This window comes from Manis pentadactyla, chromosome 6, assembly GCF_030020395.1.
Source record: "Manis pentadactyla isolate mManPen7 chromosome 6, mManPen7.hap1, whole genome shotgun sequence".
Lineage (NCBI taxonomy): Eukaryota > Metazoa > Chordata > Mammalia > Pholidota > Manidae > Manis > Manis pentadactyla.
Window position 1 is genome coordinate 10,660,276 of NC_080024.1, and position 27,139 is coordinate 10,687,414.

General features: G+C 43.7%; 1 protein-coding gene and 1 long non-coding RNA gene across 9 annotated transcripts in view; one reads left to right on the forward strand and one right to left on the reverse strand.

Annotated features, from left to right (window-relative positions):
• AGFG1 (ArfGAP with FG repeats 1) overlaps nt 1-5,542 on the reverse strand; it is a 72,806-nt gene extending 67,264 nt beyond the window's left edge. For 7 of the 8 annotated variants that reach the window (XM_036913235.2, XM_036913227.2, XM_036913180.2 and 4 more), the window contains exon 1: nt 5,229-5,542. In XM_036913235.2, coding sequence (XP_036769130.1) covers nt 5,229-5,395 — 167 coding nt within the window. In that variant the 5' untranslated portion in view covers nt 5,396-5,542. The remainder of the gene's footprint in view (nt 1-5,228) is intronic. The other variant, XM_036913246.2, reaches the window with a different exon arrangement.
• Nucleotides 5,543-8,678: 3,136 nt separating this feature from the next.
• Nucleotides 8,679-13,605, forward strand: LOC118926425 (uncharacterized). The gene is made up of 3 exons (XR_008998154.1): nt 8,679-9,823; nt 11,214-12,020; nt 12,787-13,605. It is a non-coding gene; the product is annotated as an uncharacterized LOC118926425 (long non-coding RNA).
• Nucleotides 13,606-27,139: the final 13,534 nt, after the last annotated feature.

Genomic DNA, 27,139 nt, shown 5'->3' on the forward strand with positions numbered 1-27,139 from the left:
GCTGAAAGCTTTTCCTCTGAGACTTGGAACAAGACAGGGATGCCCACTCTCCCCACTGCTATTTAACATAGTACTGGAGATCCTAGCCACGGCAATCAGACAAAACAAAGAAATACAAGGAATCCAGAATGGTAAAGAAGAAGTTAAACTGTCACTATTTGCAGATGACATGGTATTGTACATAAAAAACCCTAAAGACTCCACTCTAAAACTACTAGAACTGACATCGGAATACAGCAAAGTTGCAGGATACAAAATTAACACACGGAAATCTGTGGCTTTCCTATACACTAACAATGAACTAATAGAAAGAGAAATCAGGAAAACAATTCCATTCACAATAGCATCAAAAAGAATAAAATACTTAGGAATAAACCTTACCAAGGAAATGAAAGACCTATACCCTGAAAACTCTAAGACACTCTTAAGAGAAATTAAAGAGGACACTAACAAATGGAAACTCATCCCATGCTCCTGGCTAGGAAGAATTAATATCATCAAAATGGCCATCCTGCCCAAAGCAATATACAGATTTGATGCAATCCCTATCAAATTACCAACAACATTCTTCAACGAACTGGAACAAATAGTTCAAAAATTCATATGGAAACACCAAAGACCCCGAATAGCCAAAGCAATCCTGAGAAGGAAGAATAAAGTCAGGGGGGGATCTCGCTCCCCAACTTCAAGCTCTACTACAAAGCCACAGTAATCAAGACAGTCTGGTACTGGCACAAGAACAGAGCCACAGACCAATGGAACAGAATAGAGACCCCAGATATTAACCCAAACATATATGGTCAATTAATATATGATAAAGGAGCCATGGGCATACAATGGGGAATTGACAGTCTCTTCAACAGATGGTGCTGGCAAAACTGGACAGCTACATGTAGGAGAATGAAACTGGATCACTGTCTAATCCCATACACAAAAGTAAATTCAAAATGGATCAAAGACTTGAATGTAAGTCATGAAACCATAAAACTCTTAGAAAAAAACATAGGCAAAAATCTCTTGGACATAAGCATGAACAACTTCTTCATGAAGATACCTCCCCGGGCAAGGGAAACAAAAGCAAAAATGAACAAGTGGGACTATATCAAGCTGAAAAGCTTCTGTACAGCAAAGGACACCATCAATAGAACAAAAAGGTATCCTACAGTATGGGAGAATATATTTCATAAATGACAGATCTGATAAAGGGTTGACATCCAAAATATATATAGAGCTCACGCACCTCAACAAACAAAAAGCAAATAATCCAATTAAAAAATGGACAGAGGAGCTAAACAGACAGTTCTCCAAAGAAGAAATTCAGATGGCCAACAGACACATGAAAAGATGCTCCACATCGCTTGTCATCAGAGAAATGCAAATAAAAACCACAATGAGATATCACCTCACACCAGTAAGGATTGCCACCATCCAAAAGACAAACAACAAATGTTGCCGAGATTGCGGAGAAAGGGGAACCCTCCTACACTGCTGGTGGGAATGCAAATTAGTTCAACCATTGTGGAAAGCAGTATGGAGGTTCCTCAAAATGCTCAAAATAGACTTACCATTTGACCCAGGAATTCCACTTCTAGGAATTTACCCTAAGAATGCAGCAGCCCAGTTTAAAAAAGACAGATGCACCCCTATGTTTATCGCTGCACTATTTACAATAGCAAAGAAATGGAAGCAACCTAAGTGTCCATCAATAGATGAATGGATAAAGAAGATGTGGTACATATACACAATGGAATATTATTCAGCCATAAGAAGAAAACAAATCCTACCATTTGCAACATGGATGGAGCTAGAGGGTATTACGCTCAGTGAAATAAGCCAGGCGGAGAAAGACAAGTACCAAATGATTTCACTCATATGTGGAGTATAAGAACAAAGAAAAACTGAAGGAACAAAACAGCAGCAGAATCACAGAACCCAAGAATGGACTAATGGTTACCAAAGGGAAAGGGACTGGGCAGGAGGGGTGGGAAGGGAGGGATATGGGCAGGGAAAAAGAAAGGAGGCCTTACGATTAGTATGTATAATGTGGGGGGGGCATAGGGAGGGATGTGTAACACAGAAAGGACAAGTAGTGAGTCTACAGCATCTTACTATGCTGATGGACAGTGACTGTAATGGGGCTTGTGGGGGGGGACTTGGTGAAGGGGGAAGTCTAGTAACCATAATGTTCTTCATGTAATTGTAGATTAATGATAATAAAATGAATAAAATAAAAAATAAAAAGAAAAGAAAAAAGCAAATACATAATTATTATTAAACTCAGTAGTTATTATTCTTAAATTTTCTGCATTATTGACTTTCAACAACAAAAATCTTCAGGAGCTATTGGCCTTTTACTGTTTCTGTGGTAGACATCTGATCCAGCATCCATTATCCATTCCCTCCCTTCCAAGAATCCTAGATTTCTGACTTGGAAACTCTATTTGGAGATCCTGTTCCAATGAAGTCATCAAAGAACATGTGTCCACTCAGGGCATTGGTGCAGGGTATGCACATGATCTAAGCTAATCCAGAGTGAATCAAAGAACTTCTGGAAAAGTTGTAACAGTGATATAAATTAAGACCGCGTGTAACCGCAGGAACTGGGCACAACCATCCTTGGATGTGGGTGATCTAGGCAGTTATCATTAGGCCACCGAATAGTCTTACTTAAAAACAAATTTCCTTCATATTTTTAAGCCAATTTCAGTCAGGTTATGAGTTACAGCTAAAAAACATCTAAATGAATTGATTTTTATAAGGGTGTTTCTCATTTCAATGTCCTTTACATACTGTTCCCTACTCATGGAAGAATGTCCTCTCCCCTTGTTAATAATACCTCTCACATACTGGACAGCTATTATGTACCAACATCATGTGACATGTTAAACATACATTTTCTTTAGTATTAAATCTAATCTACATCCATAATCTACAAGGTAAACTTTATCCTCACAACACAGATGGGAAAACTCAAAGAACTGAGTGACAGTCTCAACACCACACAGTTAATAAGTAGAGCCAGGATTCAAAAGCAAGTTTGCCTAGTTCCTAACTAGCTCTTTCAACTACATGAAGCCAACTGCTATGTGGATCTCTAAAGGTCTTTGCTCAGGCATCAAATCCTCGGTGAAGCTCTCCCTATCCATGTACATATTTCATGGACAGCTCCTTCACAGAAAGGAAATAGTACAAGGTATCATAAGAGCTAGAATACAAGCTCCTTAGGATACTAGGATCCAAGTAACACCAGTCCCCCCATTTTGACCCTGGCCAAGCGAGCAATAAATATTTATGGTATCACCATGAACAGAGATACTAAGTCCTTTATTACAGATTAAATTCCATTAAAATAAACAATTGTCATTATAATGAAATATCCTTTTATCTAGAATGTTACTGAAACGTGACTCTAGGAAGAAATTTGTGAATATTTCTTGATGTTAGTCATTTGCAGCAATAAACTAAATGTTGCTCTGCTACACTTATAAAGGGCTACACAGAAATGTCAGAAATCCATAAGAGTAAATACATACTTTTTCAAACCAAGTACTTTAAATGTATCAAAGAATCTTGTTCAGTAAGACAACTTATTATGCACATAAATAAAAGTCAAATACACATAAAACAAACTGTACTATTGGTTTCATTTTAGAACTAAAGTTGTTCAACGTAAGTCATTTGTAAATGCATGAACCAGTCTATCTCCTAGATACCACCTCACACTATGATTGCTATAATTCAATAATACCACTAATCGTCAACTTCTCAAGAGTGTGTTCCTGACTATACATACAATCTAAAAGCAATCTCTCAAACAAGGTCTGTCCTATACTATTTTAAAGCATACCTACCCCTGACATTTTTCTTATTTAATTACTTGTACTACCATCTCCCCAAATATTATGTATTACAAAATACATGTATTACCATCTCCCCAACTAGAATGTAAGCACCAACAAAACAAAGATTTTACTGTATTTATTAACCCCCCCCTCAACCCCTACCCTTAGGCTTCACACAGAACCTAGCAGGCACCCAATAAATACTTGTTGAAGAAACAATAGTCATGGAAGACTAATAATGCCTTGTCGCCCAACTTAAAAAAACAAACAAATGTACACTACTGGGCAAGTCCTATATTTTTCGAATAAGAATTTTTCTCATTTTTATGTACTTTGTCTCAGTATCAATCTTACAAAGGTTTTTTTTTTTTTATTAGGGGGGAGAGTACTGAATTACTTTATTTGAAAGAATGATGCAAATGGAAGAACTTAAGTAGATGTTTTGGTAAAACAAAGGTCTTCAGACTATTTAAAATGTAACTGCATCGAGAACGTCTTTGAATCCATCAGAATTAGCACATAAAAGCAACTTATCACCAGTTTCAAAATCTGTAAACTTACAAAGGAAATTCCACTGCAACAAAAACCCTATTAAAATGCAGCTTAATGAAGCAAACAACAAATAGAAACCATCCCAGTAATTCAGGCGGTAGTCTCCGTTTTTCTCAAACAATGCTGACGTTCCGTCTCTCCGCATTTCTGTACACAGCCAGGACACTAGGGTACTGACAGAAACGTCTTACGGATACCACCGCCGCATTTACAATGACACCTCTCCTGAACAGTCTCTTCCTTCCATAAAAACTTTCCCCAAACTCCTCAAGACTCTGGTCCACGGAGCTAAAACCCCACAGCCTCACATGTTTTTCTCTCTCCCCCTCCTGCAATGAGTCCCCCTGAACTTTTCCCTTGGGATTCACACCTCGGCCACCAAGACGTCGGAATCCAGCTCCCACTCTTAAGCGCCTCTGTCCTGCCGGTGCCCCGGGCCGCGCGTCCCGCTCTCCCACCCCTTCCCCCACCGCCTCCGCGGGCGCCGGGCAGGTGCGCCGTCCCGGACCTCCGCGCCGGCCGCGGGAACGCGGGGCACACAAAGGCGCCGCACGGCCCTCGCAGCCCCCTCCGGCCGCGCCCCGAGAGCGGAGGTGGCGCCGGCTCCGCGGTACCGGAGACGCCCGGCCCGGCGCCCCCTCCCGACCCCGTCCCCGCCCACGCCCCACGGGCCGGGGCTGCCCGGAGCCTGGACCTCCGCCCGGAGAAACCGAAAGCGCATCCCCAGCCCGGCGGCAGATCCCAGCGCATCCCGCCCCCGGCCTCCGCCGCGCCGCGCGCCCCAACCGCCGCCGCCGCCGGCGGGGCCCCCGCCCGCCCGGGAAGGGCACTCACAGGCAGCCGGAGCAGGACGTGCAGACGAAGGAGCCGACCGTCATGTTCACGTAGGTGGGGCCGCGCTGGTCGCAGTCGAAGCACTTTCGGTTGTGCGGGAGGCCGGTCATGTCCCGCAGCATCTTCAGGTGCTTCTCCTCCTGCTTCCGCTTCGCGCTGGCCGCCATGGCCGCGGCGCCGAGCGAGCAGGCCGGCAGGGCCGGGAGCCGCGCGGCGCGGCGCCGGGGGCCCTCGGTCCCACGGGCCGCCCTGGCCGCAGCCGCCGCCCTCCGTCAGCGCGCGCCGCCCGCGCCGGACCTGCGCCGCGGCTGGGCGAGGCTGGGCTGGCCGCGGCGGGACGCTGCGGAGAGCGGGCTGACGGGCCTCGCCAACCGGCCCGGCCGGGACTGGCACCACCGCCGCCGCCGCCGCCGCCGCCGCCGCCACCTTCCCGACTTCTCCTTAGGGGAAAAGGCGAGGATCGGGGACGGCAAGAGGAGCCCCGCCCCGGGCGGCCTGAGGCCAAGTGTCGGCCGGCGCCCTCTGCTGGCCAGGAGGAGTTACTGCGGCAGCGCGACTGCCTTAGGCTGAGGCTGGGGCGCAATCAGGATTACAAAGATGATGATAAAAATAGACAAATTTTATTGAGCACGTACATGCTCTGAGCGCATTGCATGGGTTACCTTTCTCCCCTGCTCAAAACTGTCCAGCGGTTGCCCACCGCTTTGCTGGTAATTTTGAGTTCCTCACTGTGCCTGCATCGTGCTCTCACTGTGCGCTGTCACCTACCTAGCACAGCCTACTTGTCCACTTCATCCTGGTTTACTCAGCGACACGGGATTTCCGTCTGTACCCTGAACACAGCAAGCTCCCTTCTGACTCGGCCTCTTGCCCTTGCGCTACTCTCTTTATCAGGGTTTCTCAGCCCTGCCGCTATCACATTTCAGACTAGATGTTTTTGGTGTGTGGGCCTGCCCTATGTATTGTAGGGTGCTAAGCAGCACCCCCAGGCTTTACGCAGAGATGCCAGAACCAGTCCCACCCTATCCTCCAGTTGTGGCAACTGAAATCCTCCAGACGTGGCAGAATGTGGAGCAGTGATGGAGATGAAACCAGCCGGGCTGAGAAACCTCCGTTGGCGTGGGGAGAGCACCACCATCCGTGCATCCGAGGCAGGCACCTTCCTAGCCTATGTAGTGCCATAGCCCACACTCCTGGAAGATCATTCTCCATGAAATTGCTGTGCTGTGTTTGATTCATAGTTCTGTGTATTTTGAAATCTGGCTTCTTGCGTCGTGTTCACTGTGGTGTCTCCAATCTCCTTTTAGGCACCAAACAGCTCCTGGGTTTTCTTCAGGACTTCCCTCTCTGCCCCTGCCAGAGCTGGAGGTTTATGGAATGGATGCGTTAAGGATCTCATTTAATCTTCACAAGATCCCTTTGAAGTAAGCATTATTGTTCTTTCCATTTGCCAAGTCTAGAAGCTGAAACTCTGGGAGGTTAAGTAAATTTACCCTAGAATACATATGGGAAAGCTGGGATTGCAAGGCAGACAGTCAGACTGCGCGACCCAAATCTTTTAATCACACCAAGAATCCAAAGTCAGCAGGATGTTAGAAATCATGCCTGCTATAATACTGTGTGTCAATTATTCCTCAGAAAAAGTCAGGCAGGCAGGAAGGAAGGAAGAAAGGAAGAAGGGACGGAAAGATTGGGAAGCGTCATTTCCCAAAGGAGTTCTGGGAGACCCAGGAGGCGAAGTTCCAAAGTCACTCAACTGGAATGGGAAAGTTAGATAAGAATCCAGATTTCCTAACTGCAAGGACAGCCCCTAGATCTCCCATGAAAGTGCTGGATGAACTGACCAAGTGAGACTTCATATTAATATATCTGTAATACTTTAATAATAATAATGAGTGTCTTTAAAACTGAAACAAAGGCATTGCCAGACTTTGCATTAGTCAGTGGATTTTTCTTTTAACTTTCTGTTATGGAAAATATCAAACTCCCACAAGCCCATGGCCCACCTTCACCAGCTATCAGCTCATGGCTAATGTGATTTATCTATAACCACCCATCCTCCAATCCCCCCTCCTATTGTTTTGAAGCAAATCCTGAATATCATACCAATCACTGGCACATGTTTTAGTTTCTGTTGCTAAAAAAATAAGAATTTTTCTGTTTAAACTTAACCACAATGCCATTAACACACACACCTAAAAAATTAACAAAAATTCCTTAAAATCATCAAATAGCCTTTCAGTGTTCAAGTTCCAGTTATCTCCCCAATGTTTAGAAAAGATTTTAACAGTTTGTTTGAATTCACACTTTGCAATTGGGTCATAAGTCTCGCAAAGTCTCTTAGTCGATGTGTTTGCCCTCCATCTCCTTTTCTCCTTACAATTCATTTTTTTAGGAACTGGCCCCTTTGTCATACTGTTTCCCATAGTCTATGCCATTGAACATTTTTCTCCATCCCCTCTATTTCCTAAAAATTGTGGTTGGATCCAGATCACTTATATACAGTTCAATTTTGGTTTTTTGGCAAAATTTTATTTCTTGGTGTTTTTCCATCAGGAGGCACATAATGAGAGAGTGGTCTTTCTGTCTTTTTATGATATTAGCATCCATTGATGATTAAGGTCTAAATTCACTATTTCATTCAGGGTTACAGAATGATGATATTCTAATTGTCATTCCTTCTTCATTTATCCGCTGAAATATTTCCATAAAGAAAAACTTCCTCTCAGCTACTATTTGGCACAGATCATGTCAGAAAATCAGAATAAAAGTTTGATTCCTTATTCACAAATTTTTGAAATAATATGTTGGTTTCCTATCACCTTGTAATGTGATCAATAGTTTCTCAATGTCATTGCATACTCAAAAGTTTAGACATATTTGTTTCATATCCTTGATACATTGTATAAATATATAAACATATTTGAAATATTTCATATCCTTGGTACTCACATTGCCTCACTACGGCCAGTGGGAGTTGGCTCTTGATTCTTTTGACAAGGCTGTTGGCTTAAGGTCAACTAGAGGGCTGTTTCAGCAGAGCCCAGGGCTGTTGAGAAGGTGAGAGTCTAAAATGTCCAATTCTGGACGGATCGAAAAGAAGGCTTACTTACCAGCTGCACTCTGGCTAAATATATGACAGAGCAGTCTCTCATCATCATCACCCACAAATGCACTCAACCCACAGCCAATGGCTTGCTTATTTGTTTCTGTATTTGTGCTCTTGTCATTTGTATGTTTTCTTGTTATTCATCCCTCCAGGGTCTATCATCTGGTAAACAGCGAAAATGCAGCACCTTGTGCAGACAGTTGAATAAGTGGTTGTTTCATTATTTTGTTTTTGTAATTAAAGAGGCAAGAGAAGGTATTTCCAGACCATCAACCTGAAGGAAGGCAAAGTTCAGGTGGTCTTGAAGTCTCCAAGTACAGCTAAAAGTCCTTAAGGACCTACTATCTTTGGCTTTTTCATACTCAATATAACATCAAAGTAGGTTTCTACTTTTAAAAATCCCAAGGAAAGTTAATGCTGTGTTGAACAAGACTATTTATTTATTTGATATCCTTAACCCTGACAGCAACGAGGAAGGAGGTATTAGCATCCCCATTTTATATATGAGGAACCCGAGGCTCTGAAATGCTGGTTTGCCCAAGGCCACACTGGAAATGCAGCATGAAGCTGGGCTACAAACCCAGATCTGGCTGCAGGGAGCCAGCTTCTGCTTCCAGTAACTGAATAATGACCCTGTGTACTGGATTTGCAAAGCAGAAATGACCTTCAGCAATGTTAGCACTGCAGCCAGAGTGATTTTTCAAAATCAGGCATCCCCAGTCTCCTCCCCCCTCCTAAAGCCTATCAGTGACTTCCCATTGCTCTTAGGAGGGAAGAAAACCAAGAAGGCCCAGAAGCTCTGAACAAGTGGACTCCCTCCTGCTACCCATTCAAGGTCTCCCCAGCCAGCCCCAGCTCCACTGTGCCCCCCATACCCACACACCACCCTAAATCTCCATCACTCTGCTGCAGCCCCACTTCCTTTCAGTGTTTATATTCTTTTCTCTCCCACCTCAGGGCCTTTGCATGGGCTATTGTTGCTTCCAAAATCAGTCTTCCTTCTTCTCTTTCCTTTCTCATTCCTCAGATACAGCTGAATATCTGTTTTTCAGGTCCTTCGTTGTCTGTCCTGAATAGCCAAGCCAGAACCCATAATATGTGCTTATAGTCCCATGTGCCTCTCTTTTAGAGTGCTTGCTGCTGTGGGTATTTACACCGCTTCATAATTTTCAGTTAGCCCCCGCCAGCCTCCCACTTCACTGTGGCCTTCCTCAGGAGGGGGCCAGGTGTGTATTCACTCACTATTATTTCCCCAGCACTTAGCATGGGGCCTGGCACTAGGAAGGGGCTCAATAAATATTGGTTGAATAAATAAATCAGCAATGGGGAGTCAGAGAATAAAGCTTCCCTTAAGTCTTATGCAGTAGGTTCAGCATTCTGTTCATTGTTGTCTCTGCTGTTTTGGCTTCCAGGATGACTATAGCCCTGTCAAAGCTACAAGCATTTTGTTAAGGGACTTGCATATTCTGAAATCAAACTTCCAATGGTAAGATCTAAATTCTGACTTGCTTAGACTAAGGCCCCCGCCTGTCTTATCACCAGGGGTGACTCAGAAAATGTCCTGAACAAACTCTGGTGTCTGGAGAGGCCCCAAGGAGCCAGCGGTGGAGCTGCCAAGTCATCCGAGGCTGCCCCACCCTCAGCATCTGCAGGGGGACCCAGAGAGGAGGGCCCTCTTCCCCAGGGAAGGCCAAACAAGCAGCAACGGACGTCTTGGGGTGGCCGACAGTGGCTTCGTCACTCAGAATATCTGAGTGAGGAGACAAGGGCTCCCCATTCATGAAGGACTCAAATTTAGACTTTTGACAGTATCTCTGAGTTACCCACAGTGTCAAGCACATCAAGTGACCCAATAGGAAGATGTTGCCAGACACACATGTCTACATCACCTCCGGCAGTGCCCACTGTTCAGACTTTGCATGAGTTCTGTATTTACCTTGTGAAGAGCACAATTGCCTTGTTCCCTTTGCTTGCTTATGTATTAGAAGGGCTAATTTGTCAAGTATAATTATTTGAAAATATGCCACAGTTTGTATGACCTTGTTTTGACATCTTTCCATGTTTTAATACACTGGGAGCCTTAGAAAAATTGAAGTGGCCGTGAACGCTCTCTGAGGCAGCGGCCTTCTCCAAGCCCACAGCCTCCTCACTGCCTCCTTCAATTGCAGAGCCCCTCAGAAGCCCCCCAGGCCTCCCTCCGCCAGGTGCAGGCTGCTGAGCCTGCGTGGCTGGGGAGTCTCAGATTCTCCATTCCTAGGGTCTTCCAATCTTTCCCTCAGGTCCTGCTGATGCCTGAAGCTGATGCTGATCATGGAGAGGCGTCACCGACAGCAGTGAGCCTTTACAGTCTAGGAAAACTGGAGCTGTGGGGTCTCTCTTTTTATTAACATTCTTCCCTCCCTGTAGTGTGACTTTTTCCAGCTTGTGGCCAAGGAGCCAATGCCAATTTTTATGGCCCGTTTAAGTAATGCAAAAGGAAAGTCATGTTGGCCCCATTAACTCCCCCAGGTCCCAGCAGGCTTCACGGAGCGGATAATCACAGGACCTGTGTATAAAGCACCGTGGAATAATGTTCAACTTGATTTCTCTTCCTTTCTTCTTCTGATAGCACCTTCTTTTAGCTGTGGTTTGATTATTTTTAACATTGCTTCCTGACTTGCTTTTTAATTTGCAAGAAGCAGCAAGATAGAAAAAGGAAGAGGGAAAAAACCCTACAGAGAACAAGCAGTTGGTGCATGCTTCCTGGAAAAATCAGCATGGTTTCTGGGTATATTCTGCAGAGAATGCCAAGAAACTAGACACCTGAAGGACCAAAGTCCCTCAGCACCAGTGCTCTGGGGCTCACAGGCAGTCGTCTGGCCTCCTCCCCACTACAGGTGCCAGGAGAAACAGAGAGGCTGCCGACCTGCTGCCCAGCTGTCCGAGCTGTCTAAGACCTGCTCTTCTGCCTCCGTTCACATTACTCTGCGCTTTGTGAGGTTTGTCTCACCAGCTGAATTCTGTCTGCTCAGAGAACAGGGACGAGGTCATAACCTTCTGTGTCTCTAGTCTGCCAGGCCCTAGAAGGATCATGCCAGTGGGTTGAATGATTCAATCTCAGGCCATTCTGAAAGGCCAGAACAATTGTAACTGGACTTGAGTTACCCATTTATCAGAAAGATATTTTCTGCACTTTAGAAGGAAACCGGAAGTGGCTTTCAGCCTTCATTCATTCATTCAACAAGTATTTATCCTGCACCTACTCCCTGCCGGGCGTGCTGCCAAACCCTGCAGATTCAGTGGTAAAGAAGACAGAATCCCTGCTCTCCTGGAGCTTGTGTTCCCACGAGAGGGAGAATGGACAGTGCTCACATAAATAGAAATGGCCTGGGAATGCAAAGCCCTCTAATGGAAAATGAAGCACAAAAATGGGCACAGGAAGGAGGTGTGGCAGAGAGGCAGGCCCTTGGGTAGGGGAAGCAGGGAAAATTCTAGGACTTAAATGTATCAGAAATCACAGGTAAAATGGCCTGGTATGAAGAGCCTGAAACCAGAAAGCCTCCCTTCCTTCCTCAGATCGTGCCAGAGTTGGGAACCGTGGGCAGCCCTCCCCGGGTCGCCTGTACAGAAGTGGAGTCATCCTCCCTGGAAGCCAAGGGAGAGAGAAGAGATCGCTGCCTGTACAGCAGGAAGAGAATCTCGGGGTAAGAAACGCTCCATTCACGTCATCAATGGAACGTTGTTCTTGCCCATTGCTGAAGAGAGAAAGGGGACCTTCCCTTCTGGTTCAGGGGAAAGAAAGGGGCCCCTGTGGGGACAGAAACCTGCTCTAGTTATCAGAAAAGAAACACCAACAGACTCCCAGGGCCTACAGAAAAGGAAAATAGCCTCCGTTCTGAAGGCATCAGATAGAGACATTTTAAAAGTGGGTCTCTTGGGAAATACTCATCTCCTTCCTTTTTTTCTTTCTCACCAAATGCTGGCAGATAGCTGATGGCTATTTATACAACATGAAGCGACCTGAGCCCAAAGTAACTCTCTTGAGCCCAGTTGAATGATGCCTTCACACCCCAACCCCTGAGGAGGGGAGCAATTGCACAGAATTCCACTGATGAATCCCCAGAAATGATGACTGACATTTCCTGGGCCTAAGCCCCAGGCTCTATGCATAACATACCCTGTAGAATATTGCCATAAGGCCTCACACCAGCCTTTGGTGGTATGTTTTATTGCTATGCCCATTTTAAAGACAGAAATAAAGGCTCCCAGTTGAGGACCTTACCAATGTCATATACCTGGGAAGTGGTGAGTTGGGGTGTGAAAGTTGGCAGTTTGACTTGACAGCACGGGATTAACCTCATGCAGACTGCACTGTCTGTGGGATGCTGTAGTGAGCAAACCTAGTCCTTCACCGCAGCAAGAAGAGTCAGGAGGTATGTACTCATTCCTGTCTCAATCTGGCCACTGCAGTGTCTGAACACCCCAGGATGTGACTGGTTTGGCTAAGCCTGAGGTTTCTGCCTTATGCGGATGCCACCCCACCCCCAGAGCTTCTGTCTGTGCCTTTGAAGGACATTTTGTCACTCAAGAAGTTATTCAGTTGGGGGAAATTACCTGAAAAGTTGCATACACCAAGCTCCCACAGTGAAACGTCCTGAATATTCATTTAGATCATTGTTGCCTTTCATATTTGTCTTCTGTGAATGTACATACAGCCCCATATAGCAAAGTCCACTTCCCAGGTTGGGGAGCCCCTCGAGCAAGTTTATAGGAGTAAGGCCATAACCATCTTTACCATGAGGATAACCTACTGCCTTATTATTAATCACCATCCCTACCCTGGAGGCATTAGTGATTCAGAAGTTTCTGCTGAGGACTGAATGAGGAAATATGCTCAGCACAGCACCTGACATGTATGTAAGCAGTACGAATATTATTATTTTAAGTGTGCCTACTAAGTCCCTTTTCTTCACAAAGTGTGTGTTTCTTGTCAGGTACTAAGTCAACCACAACTGCAGTTCAGATGCAGTTTGCTAGAAGCTGCTGTAAGTGGATCCCCAGGTATGTGGCTACTCTGACCAGAGCGATGGTGTGCTTTGGCTGACGTCACTCACGGTCTGAGTGGTCTGCAGTCAGTGATATGCAGGAACAACTATATTGTACTCAGCCCATCCCAGTTTTACTTGTTCGAAGGAACTGACAATGTCCAGTTCAGTAGATTCTACAGGTAAAATGCTCCAAACACATCTAACCATAGAAGCTACATGTTCGTTTATTATTGCTTTCTTTGGAGGGAAGTGAGAAGTATGGGTGTGTGTGTGTGTGTGTGTGTGTGTGTGTGTAGGAAGTGGTGACGAGTTTCTTTAATCAGACCTCTAGCTCCTGTGTGTGTCTGCACATGAAGAGACAGCACAGCAGGGTGCTTGTGAGCACAGTTTCTGAGTCAGACTGTCTGGATTCCAAACCTGGTCTCCTGGAAGTTTGAACAAGTAACAACTTTTGGGTGCCTCAATTTTCTCATGTGTAAAATGAGAATGATGATATCACCTGCTTCATAAGATTGCTATAAGGATTAAGTGATTTAAAAAGCATTTTAAAACAGTGTCTGGCAGATAGTAAACACTCTAAAAGTATGTTGTTATTATTTTTATATTCTCTTCTCCTATCCACTGCCTCCCCCTGGGGTCTACCAGAGTAAGCAAGCAGGTGTGTGCATGTGTATGCATGTTTGTGTATATGTGTGTGTGTACGTGTGTGTAGGTGTACACTGGTTTCCAATAGCACCCTTTTTGTTGTTTCATTCTGTTTCTTAATAGCCTAAGTAATAGGTGAATACAATCTCACTTTTTGAAAAAAGTTCAAATAAAGCTGATGTCTTGGGTTAAATAGTGTCCCCCATTCACCAGGAAACTCAGGATGTGCCTGTTTTTAGAAATGGGGTCTTCGAAGATAACAATTAGTTGAGCGCCTTGTCCTGATTTAGAGTGGGCCCTAATCCAGTGCCTGGGGTCCTGGCCAGAAGATGAGAGAACCACAGAGACACGCATGGACGAAGGCCACATGACCGCTGAGGCAGAGGCTGGAGTGATGCCGCCGGAGCTTAGGAGAGCATGAGACCTCCAGAGACAGGCAGAAGCAAGGGAGGATCTCCCCTACAGCCTTCAGAGGGCGCATAGCCCTCTTGACACCTTCACGTCGTACTTCTAGCCTCCAGAAACATGAGAGAAGAAATTTCTGTGATTCTCAGCCACCTAGTTTGTGAAGACATTTAACAGCAGTCCCAGGAAACAAATACAGTCAGTAAAGCCAAAGTCCCCCATCCATGGCGCATGATCCTCCGTCCATGTCCCCTCTCCCAGCAGCAGTGTCACTTTGTGACCTTTTCTATGCCCTTACACACACGCCCAACATATTTCATGTAGTGGGCAACAGCCGTGTTTGGTGAATGTGGCTAAACCACTCTCATGCCAGCAATGTGACGTTCTGCAGCTTTGATCGCAGCTGGCGGCCGGACCACGGCCAGGACATAGACTCTGGCCACTTCCTCTCCCAGGGGACTGCCGGGACCATCTCTTGCCTCCCATGAGCATGGCCTCTGATTATGACCTTAAAAAACAATGTCTCCTTTTTGGTAACTCTTACGGACTCCCAGGGTGATTTTACCAACCCACCTTCCTCTCTCTCATGCCGGCTCGCTACGCTTTTGGTCTTCCTTAGTCATCTTGTGCAGAACTGACTAATATGGGTCCTTCAATATTAATACTAGTCCTTTCTCCATAAGAACTGGAAGTTGCCATTTGAAGAGTCCTCTGCCTCATCTGCCAGCTGTGAAGCATGATACAGAGTTATCGATGACACGGAAAGGGAACTTTACACACAAAGCTTGACACTGAGGGAGTACTAGATTTCACCTAAGCCAGCGACTCTAACAGTTTTGGGGTGACACCCCTTTTTGAGAATCTGATCGAACATGCCAAATCACCTTCCTTGAACTATGCACCAGAAATATACAGTATGATCTCAGGCCTTGTGCCCAGGTTAAAGATCCCCTGATTTTACACATAAGGAAAGTCAGGCTCCAAAAACAAAGCCAAAGGGCTCAGAGCGCGATCCATTTACACTTTCTCTTACAGGCCATTTAAACTCTCCGGTGGCAGAACCAGGACAAGAACCCAGATTCTCTATGACCCGCCATCTCCTTGAGGCTCCCTCCGTCTGAGTCTGAAGACCCTAGTTTGCCAGCAGGGGCAACAAAGGTGGGGAGGAGGCATCAAGGAAAGGGAAACCTCAACTGAAGGAGCCGATGGCCTGGGGAAGGGTGAGTCCAACATCTAGGCCTGAGACACAGCCAGTGGCCAGGACACCACAGTGGGTTCCTGGGACATGGCACTCCTGCATTCCCCCCAAAGCCAAGACAAAAGACTTCACAAGGCCTTGGATTCCACAAGAAGAATTTATTTTAAGTAACGTTCCGTGCATTTCTGAAAGAAGTTTGTATGATGTCCTCTGCAGGTCTCTTAAAAATAGAATAGCATTTCATCTTTCTAAGAGGATTTGCATGTAGGCAGATATGGAGGCAAGAGGACTGGCTAGTCAGGCATGTTAAATGTGTGGTCTGTGTGCACCATTCTTGCCTCCTTAGCTCAGAGCAGGCAGCATTCATGCACATTGTACTATTTCTAAACCAACACCAGGTGTGGCCTCAGAATCCATAACTCCGCCCTCTGGAAGCTACTTGCTGTTGGCGATGAGGTCTGCATCCCATTTGCTGTCCTATGTTTCAACTTTGTTTCTAGTCCCTTTTGATTACATATTTCCCTGTATTCCTATTTAAACTTTCGGATGGCTTTACTTGGTTCAGCAGAGGTCTAGAGACCTCCCTTTCTGAGGCAGTAATCTCTCCTAGGATTTCTTCTAATAGCTGCATTCCTACATTCTCAGCCATGTGAAATAATTAAGAGAGCCCCCAAATTCTTGCTTATAACTCACTTACGTTTACATAGGTTCTGAAGAAGTTTCGAGTCCAATCTCATTATTGCCCACAGGACTTGGGTCTGATTTTTGGTACCCTCTTTTATATAAGCAATTTTTCTGTCTCTCTCTGGACTATATTCCTTATGTTAGATTTTGTAAAAAGAAAAGAGACTGACACAAGTTTAAGGTGCCTCATGAAGTTCAAAGCAATGACAGAGCAAGGTACAGCATGGTATGGTACATTCTGTCACCCTAAATACTGAAGAATAAAAAGGATAGTGAACCAGTGGGGATGGAGAGTTGGACTACTCTATGTGTCTACTCCATCAGTTAGGTACATTGAAGGTAGAGCCCCATGTTAGCTCCCTTTCTTGACCCTTTGCTTTTATCACCAAGCATTCCAAAACTTCTGGAACTTTCCAGCCTCGTGTTTCCCTCAGTGCCCCTTGACTTGATGATTTGTCTTCTGTGATAGAACTGTACTGCCCCAGAAGGGAACTACAAGGTCAGCTTATATTTCATCCTCCTCAAAAGAGGAAGAGGCCACATGCTAGGAGTGTTGCATCCCGGGCTGGGGATGGTGGAGGGTTTTCTGTGCAGGAGATGGAGTGCAAGAGAGGTGAACAGGAGGTGTGTTGTGTTTTCTAATTAGTTTTCTAGTTCTCAGTCTGGCTTAAAACAATGGAAGCCAAGGAGGTTGTACTACTTTCTGATGTGACCTTAAGAAATCATTTGGTCTCCCTGCTTCCACACTCACCTTCCTCTACTGTCCATTCTCAACCTGGTACCACAGGGTCCTTTTAAGCATTATGTGGGCTCATATCATGTTGCTACTCAAAAATCTGCAATGCCCCTGGTACCCCGCCTCTGGCCTGTGTAAGGCTCCTGCCCTTCCTCTCTTGGCTCCAGCCGCTCTGCCCTTCTTGCCACATCAAGAAGACACCTGGCTCCTGCCCAGGGCCTTTACTCAAGCCATTGCCTCTGCTTTAAGCCAAATATTTGCTTGGCTAACTCCCTCACTTCCCTCCATCTCAATTTCTCAATGGGGCCTATCTGGATGACCCTATTTCATATGCAGCCTGCCCCCAACACATGGAGTAGTCCAACTCTCCATCCCCATTGGCTCACTATCCTTTTTATTTCTTTAACCTCATTTTTTTATTTTTTCCAGAGTCTTTCTGAACTTTCTAGAAACTGTATCATTCTTACTTATTCTGTTTATTATCTATCTCCCATGAGAATGTAAGCTTCAAAAGGGTAGGAATCTTTTCACTAATTTTATTTTTCACTAATATAGTTTAAGTGTCTTGAATAGTACTAGGCACTTAATGGGCGCTAGGCAATTAATAGCTGATGAATAAATGGTTGAACAAATAAGTAAATGAATGAATAAAGCCTTTGTTCTAGGATGACTACTGATTAGTAGGAAAACAACACCTCTAAAGGGTTTCTGAAGTAAAGATATGGGGAGGATCAATGTGTAGAAAAGGCTGAACACAGATAACAGATGGCATTTACTTCTCCACTTAACAGATACTAATTGGTGGTGTTCGCCTATTATTACAGGAACAAACTTAAAACGTCAAACCAGTAGTTTTTACAGTGATTTTTTTTTATAGAGCAGTTTTTTTAATTAAAATTTTTTTTACAAGAGAAAAATTGCTGTAGCTCTTTGAGTTTTTCTGGCAAAAACAAACAGTTGCCTGCCTAGATTACTCACTCTAATAGAGCAGTAAGTGGTTTTCTTCATTGCATAGGAAGCAGAAATGCATGTACAAATTACTTAAAAGTCATAAATATTTTGCCAAAAGAAAGATGCTTTTGTGGTTGACTGATGGAATAATTTACATTAACTACCTTTCAGGGACTCTAATTTTGCATGCAGAGGTGAGCTCATGCGATTAGGAGCCAAAGAGTCTTAGGGAGACATGCTCTCTGGACTATTAATGAAATGACAGGCCCAAGGGTAACAGTAAGGCCTTGTAATGTGTTACCATTGAAAAGCCATCATCCCATCCAATTAACTTTCATAGAGGAAGCAACCTTGAATCTAAATGCCAACAATATTGGGCTGTAAAAAGACGTCATGATTCTATTGAAAAGAAAGTCTGATTCTTAAGGGCCTATCAAATTGTGTCCATAAAACTCTGATTTTGAGAGGGGGGAGGAAATCTCATGCAAAATAACACTGCAGACTTGATGTACCCCTAGTCTTTATGTTCCTTAAGGAAAATGTGCAGCTTTGTGGCAGTTTGTGTTTTAAAGACTGAAGGGGTGTATTGTTTCTTTCAATGTACTTTGCGTAAGTTCTTTTCACAATCCAGATACCAATGTGATTCATTAAACATGCACACAATGACATTCTACTGTACAAGCTTACAGAACTCACAAACCTAACCTTTTTAAAAAAAGTACACATAATTGCTAAGACCTGATGAAAGGTGACACCAAAAGAAAGCTTTTCATATGAATCTGCACTAAAAGTCAAAGGGCAGCAGCATTTTGTGGACAAAGAGGTTAATCTTGGTTTCTTAGACAAGACAGTCTCTAAGAAAACCCAGGCCATGTGTTTGAATCTGTCCTGGATTTGCAAAATTGAAACCCTCCTTCTTGCTGCCTTTAAGGTCAACAGGCTAACGGGGCTCCCTGCCAAGCCATTCTCTGTGACCTCTCTGTTGCCACTGTGACAGCCGTGTCCCGCTTGCCCCTTTCATCCCTAAACTTTTCATCACACAGGATATGGGTAAATTGCAATATTTCCAGAATATCTCACCTGGCCTTAGTGCATCTCCATATCAGTAGGTGTTTCCAAGGGGTGTAGAGAAGTAGTCCATCTCCATATCAATAGGTGATTACAAAGAGGGTGGAGACAAAATGCTAATCTGGACCAGAGAGGTTTGGTGGGGTTCTTTTGCAGCTGGGTGGCAAGAGACACAGGTGAGAAGTAGGCAAGTGCTTGTAAGCAATAAATGGGTTTCTCCCACTTTATTTCTGCTTTTGACTGATTTCAGTTTCAAGGGTTAATTTGCCTTGGGCTGGGAACATATTTTCCCCCTGGAGTTACCCTGGGCTTCCTTCTGACTATGCTTTCTCCTCTATCTTCCTCTTTCTTTGCAGAAGAGGAAGTTCCTAAGTTTTTCATTCATCTTCTCTTGTTCCTGTAGTGCTTCCTGTCTGCCCCCAACCACCCCCCCACAACTTTCCTCCTGCCCCATTCTGGGTTGAGGCTGTGAGCTGAACCTCAGGAACCAGATTGCTAGGGTCTATGCGGACCCTGCTCCTCCCCTAGTCAGGTATGGGATTTGGGGATTTTGGATTAGTCACCTTGACTCTGTGCCTCAGTCTTATCATTTGAAAAATGAGGGTGACAGGTCTAACCATGTTTTGGTGAGTATTAAATGAGACAATACATGTAAAGTGCTTCAGTGTGTGGCACATATTAGCCACTTTTACCATTATCTTCAAATGCAGAAATCCATTTATCCTTCAAGCCTCGGGCCAACTTTTAATCTTCTATGAAACCTGTTCAGATTTCTTCAACCATGGGTAATGGCTCTTGTTTATTAATCTGAACCTTTGTAATTCTAGGCTGACATTTCTCTTGTCCCCCTGGAAAGGTACTATTTGCTGAGCAACCAGATGTGTGAGGTACTGGGCTCAATACTTGATGTGCATATTGTATTTAGCTTTGAAAAGTAGGTATTACTACTTTGCAGATGAGGAAACCAGCACTCTCAAAAGATGAGCTACTTTTCCAGATTCTCAAAGCAGATGTGACTAAACTCATTTGTCTTATCTTCACTTCTAGATTAAATGCTCTCTACCATTCTTACTCAACTTTCTATCCCTGTACCTCATATGGAGAAAATGTTCATAAGTATCAAGTATTGTTGATTTGAAATAAATGTATGGTTGGGATACCACAGAGCCCAATGATATCAGAAGAATTGGCATTTATATTGCATTGTATAATTTCTGATGCATTTTCACATGCATTATCTCATTAAAATCTCACAACAATTCTGAAAGATATGCATTGTTTCCATTTCTCAAATAGGAGACTGAGAGGCAGGGGGATGAATTGGCTTTCCCCAAATGAGGTTGCCAGTGGTGGTAGAGCCAGGATGCCAGTCCAGGGGTCCTTCCCTGTGCTTTCTACCAGAACACCATTACCTTTTCCCAAGTTCATCTGAGACTCAAGCAATGGCACAATATCTTGAAGACAAAATAAACATTATATGCATCTCAAATGCTGCAAAAGAAGAAATGACCACAAATTAGCAAAAAATATGAAGCCGTTTGGCCAGAGTTGAGTTCTTCAAAAGGAGGAAGACAGACAGACCCAGAGGCAGGCCAAGTTAAAGAAATGTAATTCTCATTCTGTGGAAAGAAATATTCAGCTCACAGAGTTCCCTTAAAGCCAAATGTGGATTTAGGAACTCAGAATGTTGACCGTCCCCATTTGTAAGTGTTCACTTCTGGAACGTTCGTTCTTGTCTTTCAGAAAGGTCGGGCATGATGTCATTTCAGCACCTCTTCTGCAGTGGTATCCCTACAGAGATTGGCCTGGGTGATGTAATTGTTTTCATATTTCCAAATACAAAAGAGCAGGTTGACATGTTATACAACAGAGAAAGAAAAAAAAAATGGCCATGTTTAGTGACATGCCCCATTTCGAGAAGCAGCCAGTATTTACTAGTAAGATTGTTCACCACAGAAATGCAGAAAGAATAGAAGTAAAAATGCTGACACATGTTTGCAAAGGGAACAATTGCAACATTAGCCTGGAGAGTTGAACTAAAACTGGTCTTTGCCTATCTTCACATGATGGGGTTGGAGAGGAGTTGACTGCATTATCTTGCCCTCCAGACAGACAGACTCAGGGCAAGAGTCAGTATCAGCATTATCTAAAAGGTCATTTATTTAACATGCTATCTACTGAACACAGTGTACCAAGTCCTAAGCCACATGGTATGGGAAATAGAACAAGGGACCAGAAGCAGATCCTTCCTCCAAAGAGTTTTCTGTATCATAGGAAAGGAAACATCAATGACCTCAAAACAAGAGAAAGTGAAGAGTCCCAAGAGCAGTTAGGTAATGTGGTAAGGCAGTTCTAAGAAAGCATGATCCCCTCCATCTTGAAGGATAAGGGAAATGAGGCTTCCTGGAGGAGGTGGCAGTTGAGATGGGCAGGATTTGGAGGGCATTTGGCCCTGGGGAGAAAGAACATTCCAGACAGAGAAAACAACTGGGGCAAAGGCTGGAAGTGGGAAAACAGAGGAGGTGGACACAGAATAGAGAATATAGTTTGCTTAATAGTGTAGGATGCTTGACAGTCAGACTTTTAATGGTAATTCCTGTTAATGATGTTTAGAAAGTATTAAAAAGGGTATCTTTCAATAAAGTGAAATTCTTTTTTTTTTTTTAAATATCATTGGGAATTCCCTCATTTGTGGAGTGTGACACCAGAGCAAAACTGAAAGAACAAAACAGCAGCAGACTCACTGACTCCAAGAAGGGAATAGGGGTTACCAAAGTGGAGGGGTGGGGAGGGAGGGAGAGAGAAGGGGATTGAGGGGTAGTATGGTTGGTACACATGGTGTGGGGGGATCAGGGGGAAGACAGTGTAGCACAGAGAAGGCAAACAGTGACTCTGTGGCATCTTACTACACTGATGGACAGTGACTTCAATGGGGTATGGGGGGGATTGATAATATGGGTGACTGTAGTAAACACAATGTTTTTCATGTGAAACCTTCATAAGTGTGCATATCAATGATACATTAATAAAAAAATTTAAAAAAACAATCTTATGTTGGTTTCAAATATATGACACTGTGGTTCAACAGTTACCCGTATTATTAAACCCTCACCCCCTCTAGTGTGGTCACTATCTATCAGTGTAGTAGGATGGTACAGAATCATTAACTGTATTCTCCATGCTGTACTACCATCCCTGTGACTAACTTATATTGTGATTGCGAATTTTTATCCCCCTCCCCTCCCCCCCAGCCCTCCCAACCCCTCCCCCTTGGTAACCACTAGTCCCTTCCCAGTGTCTATGAGTCTACTGCTGTTTTTGTTCCTTCTGTTTTGCTTTGTTTTTATACTCCACAAATAAATGAAATCATTTGGCATTTGTCTTTCTCCGCCTGGCTTATTTCATAAAGTGAAATTCTTATCAATTAGTCAGTCACTTGTCTGAGCCCCTCTTATCTCTTCTAGCAGAAGAAACGCTTTCCGACATAGAAAGATGCATGGTTAGTGTGGCCAGCAGGTCAGGCACCCACCAGGAAGCATCTCATGGACTAATGTTTAGCTTTTATCACTAAAGACCCATCCTTGGTTCATACAATGTGAAAAATTCTGCAAACTACAAAGAAGCTAATAAAACCCACACCCCTTCTTCACAGAGCTTGCTAGGGCAGCTGTTTGATTTTAAATGTTCAATTGAACGTTAACAGTATGCAATACTTGTTCGGACACATCCATGCGTCATGCTTGATTTTACAATCCAGATGTGTTAGATCAATTTTTCTTATATGTGTGAATACTGTAATGGGAAAAAAAAAAAGAAGAAGGAAGGAAAGAAAGAGGGAGAGAGGGAAACAATGGTTTCCTTTTTGTTCCCCAGTCTTAACTGCTGTATTTCACAATTCAGATGAATCTTGGAAGCATGGTGTGATATCTTTCCCAAAAAGGAAACAAGGTGTTTTTCTGCCAAATTGGATATATGGATTTGGCTGTGATTTTTAAGCCACCTGGTAACATAGTTCAAGATTACTGATTTTGTGACAACATCTTAGCTTCGTCTATCTGCAAATGTGTACTGGACTTGAACACATTAACAAGGCCGACTTTTTCGTGTACCTTGAATCTCTAACATTTTCTACCTTATGAAAAAATGTACACCGCAATGTTGTTTGGCCCTGGCTGCTAACAAAACCTTTTTTCAGGAAAATTTGACCCTCTTCCCATTGTTTTCTCAGCACGTTTTCAGCATCAGCACATTGATTATGCTGTCATTAGCCAGAATAGTGAGACAGGAAAAAGATCTATTAGATCATCAAAATCCATTCCTGGAGTCAGGCTGAGGTCTCCTGGGAGAGACTGTGACACAGCATCTTGGGCAAAGGACCAAGGAAAATGCAGAGGCATGTACCATTTTAGCCTGCTACAGTTTTTAATTTTTGAAAGTTTCTGAAATAATTCCCAAAGACTATTCATAAAATAGTTACACTGCCAGAAGTAGGCCAGGGATCCTCAACTGGGAGTGATTTGCCTCCCCAGAGACATTTGGCGATACTGGGAGACATTTTTGGTTGTCACAGCTTTGGGGAGGGGAGGGTGGTACCAGGCATCTATGGGCTAGACTCCTGGGATGCTGCTATACATCCTACGTGGCACAGAAAAGTCCCCCCACAATGAAGAATTTTCCAGCCCCAAATGTCAATAGTGCTGAGGTTAAGAAATCCTGGTTTAGGTCTTTTCTTGAGCTTTTCTTCCTGCTGTTGAACTAGTCAGCTCCAGACAAAGCAGATTCCTTGACTACATGAATCCAGGAAGCACACAATATTCCAAAAAAAACTATTTCAAATAAAATTCCTACTCATTCTGGTTCTTAATCTGAACAAAAGCAAGCTTTAACAATCATACAAAGAAACAAAAGCACCTTTTCTAGTTATTTAAGCATTAGGCTGTGTTGAGTTTCATAAGACTTCAGATCAGGTAAACAACATTCTATAGAGACTTCAGGAAAAGACCCCATTAAGGGCTCAAGGAAAAAGAAACCATTGTCCTTACCTAAACCATTAGAGCCCTATTGTTAATCAGCTTATATTTTTGTTTCTACATATTCTTCAACTGTAAGTTTTTATTGGCAGAGGAGATATTCAAAGTCAAAACCTTGAGTGAGGAACTTTGGGTAGCAAGCAATTATCTTCAGGGTATTCAGTACATCCCCTATCCTCCTCCACCCTCAACCCAAGTTCCATCCACCATTCATTCTTTTTCTGGAAGTAAAGGAAGGAAGAGAGAAAATCAGGCAGCACAGAGGGATAGAATAAAGGCCAGGTGAGGAAAGGAAGGATGAAACTCAATTTGAATTTCATGAGACTCCAGGAAAGGAAGGAGGTAACCTAGTTTTCTTTCTGCAAGTTTGGAAGGAACTTGGCTTCCTGGTGGGCTGTTCAACTCCCAACTTTCTGTGGAATTTGGCCCTGGCCTTGGTCTCATCTGTGATGTAGATTTCAATGCTGCAGGTCAGGGGGGGCTTATAAAGGGAAAAAGTGGGTGACCATTTATGAACTTTTACCCAAGTACTAGCACCCAAACAGCAAGCAGTATTACCAAACATTGACTTAAGGTCATCACAGGCCACACGACTGAGTTTGGGGAATCTAATTTGAGTTAATATTTTCAAAGACCAGTGAACTGTTACAAATTCCAGGTTCGCTCATTTGTTTTGAAAGTATGAGATGCAATCCAGAGCGACTGCAAGTCCTTGTTAAATATATGGGATTTTGTTTGACTTTGTAGTATCAGTAGCAGAATAATATTTGCACATTTGAAACATTAAAGACATTTTCTCTTTAACCTAAGAAGTCATTCCGTCCTTGAAATTGTGCCCTGATTAGGACATTCTTCCCCCTCTCCCACTCCCAGCAGATTCAAGGTCAGGCTTGGCTGCACCAGTGGGCTAACTTGAATTAAGATCTGTCACTTGCTCTCAGTTTCAACTCTTATATTTCCTAATGAACCGTGTCTGATCTTCTGGCATCTCCTGGGGTATTTAGGAGAATGGTGCTGCTAAGGCTTAGCGGAGAGTTCATGGTCATATTTAGCACGTGAAGCATCTTTACAAAGCATACAGTCTAGAATCATCACCCCTTAATGTTATTAAGACCGGTCGGCCACATCACTCCCCTGCTGAAGGAGACTGCACGGGATAACTCAAACATGGGTTCTTCACCAGGAAGACAATAGCCCTGATTATAACAGAACCAAAAATCAGTAAATCCTGTCCCAACTTTCTCTGTAAACTAGGAAAACATTTAATAAGCCCTTCTCCTCTCATTTTATTTCACCTAACTTGTGCAAATTACAATAGTCATATAAGCTCATGATCAATAAAAAATTGCCTACCATATAGAACGGTAGTTGAAGCAAAATTTCCTATCCCTACCTGCCCAAACTCCAGCCCCATTGCTCAGAAATAAGCACTATTAATAGTTCCGCATGTGTTCTCTAGACACTTTCAGAGAGCAGAATAGAGGGAAAAAATTTTTTTCTGTGCCCCAATTCCTCTTTTTTATTTTTTTTTCAGAGCTCACAGCAGTTTATATCACCACTAAATCTTTACCAGGCTGGTCCCATAAATATCTCAAGCTATTCCAAATAAACTAGAGAGATAATTAGAGAAAATAATCTTGATATTAGTGGCAGACAATAAATCACATTTTCCCCAGCCTTTAGTGCTTTCTTTCCATTTATCTGCTTTCAATCCAAGCTTCACAAGTTCATTTTGAATTTTGTAGCTGTTTTTCTTTAATTACAAACAGGGCTTCATTTAATGAAATTAAGTGGAGCCTTAAACTGACATTGATCTTGCAAATCCATGGAGACCGTGTGGAACTAGAATATTCACTGGTGGACACAGAGACCTGAGTGCTGTGGTCCAATATCCTTGAATATTTTGGTGCTTCAAGATGCTGTACCCTCACTATTTCCTTTAAATCCTAAAATGGGAACACATCACCCTCCTGCTCTGTCTTCCTGGCTGGTTGCCTGTTCTCCCTGGGTATATCTTTAATCTTTGTGTTTTTTAACACACCGGAAATGCACTATAATACCTGGGTTTCTCCCCAAGTTCTCTGTGAATCTCTCTGGTCTCCAGCCTGCTTTTAAGGAAACTCAACCACCTTCACCCAAGCCACCAAGGGACTGACCCCAGGAGACAGACCCCTGCCTTCTTAGTATGTATCAGGCACTCTCTGGCTTTCGGTCCATTGGAACCATGTTACCAAATCAAACAAACTTGGGACGGGCCCGATGCGCAGCACAGCCGAACACTGACATCGAGATGCAGTAAAAGAAAGAGGGCGTTTATTGCAGGACACCAAGCACGGAGAATGGGTAGCTAATGCTCAAGGAGCCGAACTTGCCATAAGCAAGGGTTTTTAAAGGCAAAATTATGGGAAAGGGTTATCAGGATGTGTGATCAGCTCGTGCCCATTCTTCTGGTTGGTCAGTAGTGAGGCGAAAGGGGATCGTTTCAGGATTTAAAGCAATCAGCCCTCTGGTTCCACGCAGTCTGGGGTCGATGTGCTTATTGTCTGGAGGTAGGTGTACAAATTCCTGCAACATACTTCAAGGATACGTGCATCAAGAGTTTACCTATAGCCTTGAGGGGGCACTAAGAGCCTTGTGTCTGTTCAGTTTGCTTTACCTTGGTTTTGGTTTATGAACTCCCATTGTCTTTAAACTCTAATTTTTCAGATAAAGCCCCACACTCTGGGTCAGAACTGAGGGAGTCAGGCTTCACTTGGTTAATGAGAGGTCTGTGGGGTTTCATCAAAAGGGGGGTACCAGTACAATTCAGTCAGACCTCCACCTGGATCATCTCTCCACAAACCTGTGGAGCCTTCCTGTGACTTTTTAGTGGGTAACGTGCTCCATCTGGCTTTAGCCCAAGGCTTTTCAGCATATGGCATCATGGACAGAAAACATGTGGAAGAAAGTTTCCCTTTTTTTCTTAAATTTAAGTCTACCCAGAATCCATAACTCCTGGTATCACCCTATGAATTTTATTAATAATGAAGTTGTAATGGAGTAGATTTGCATTAAAAGG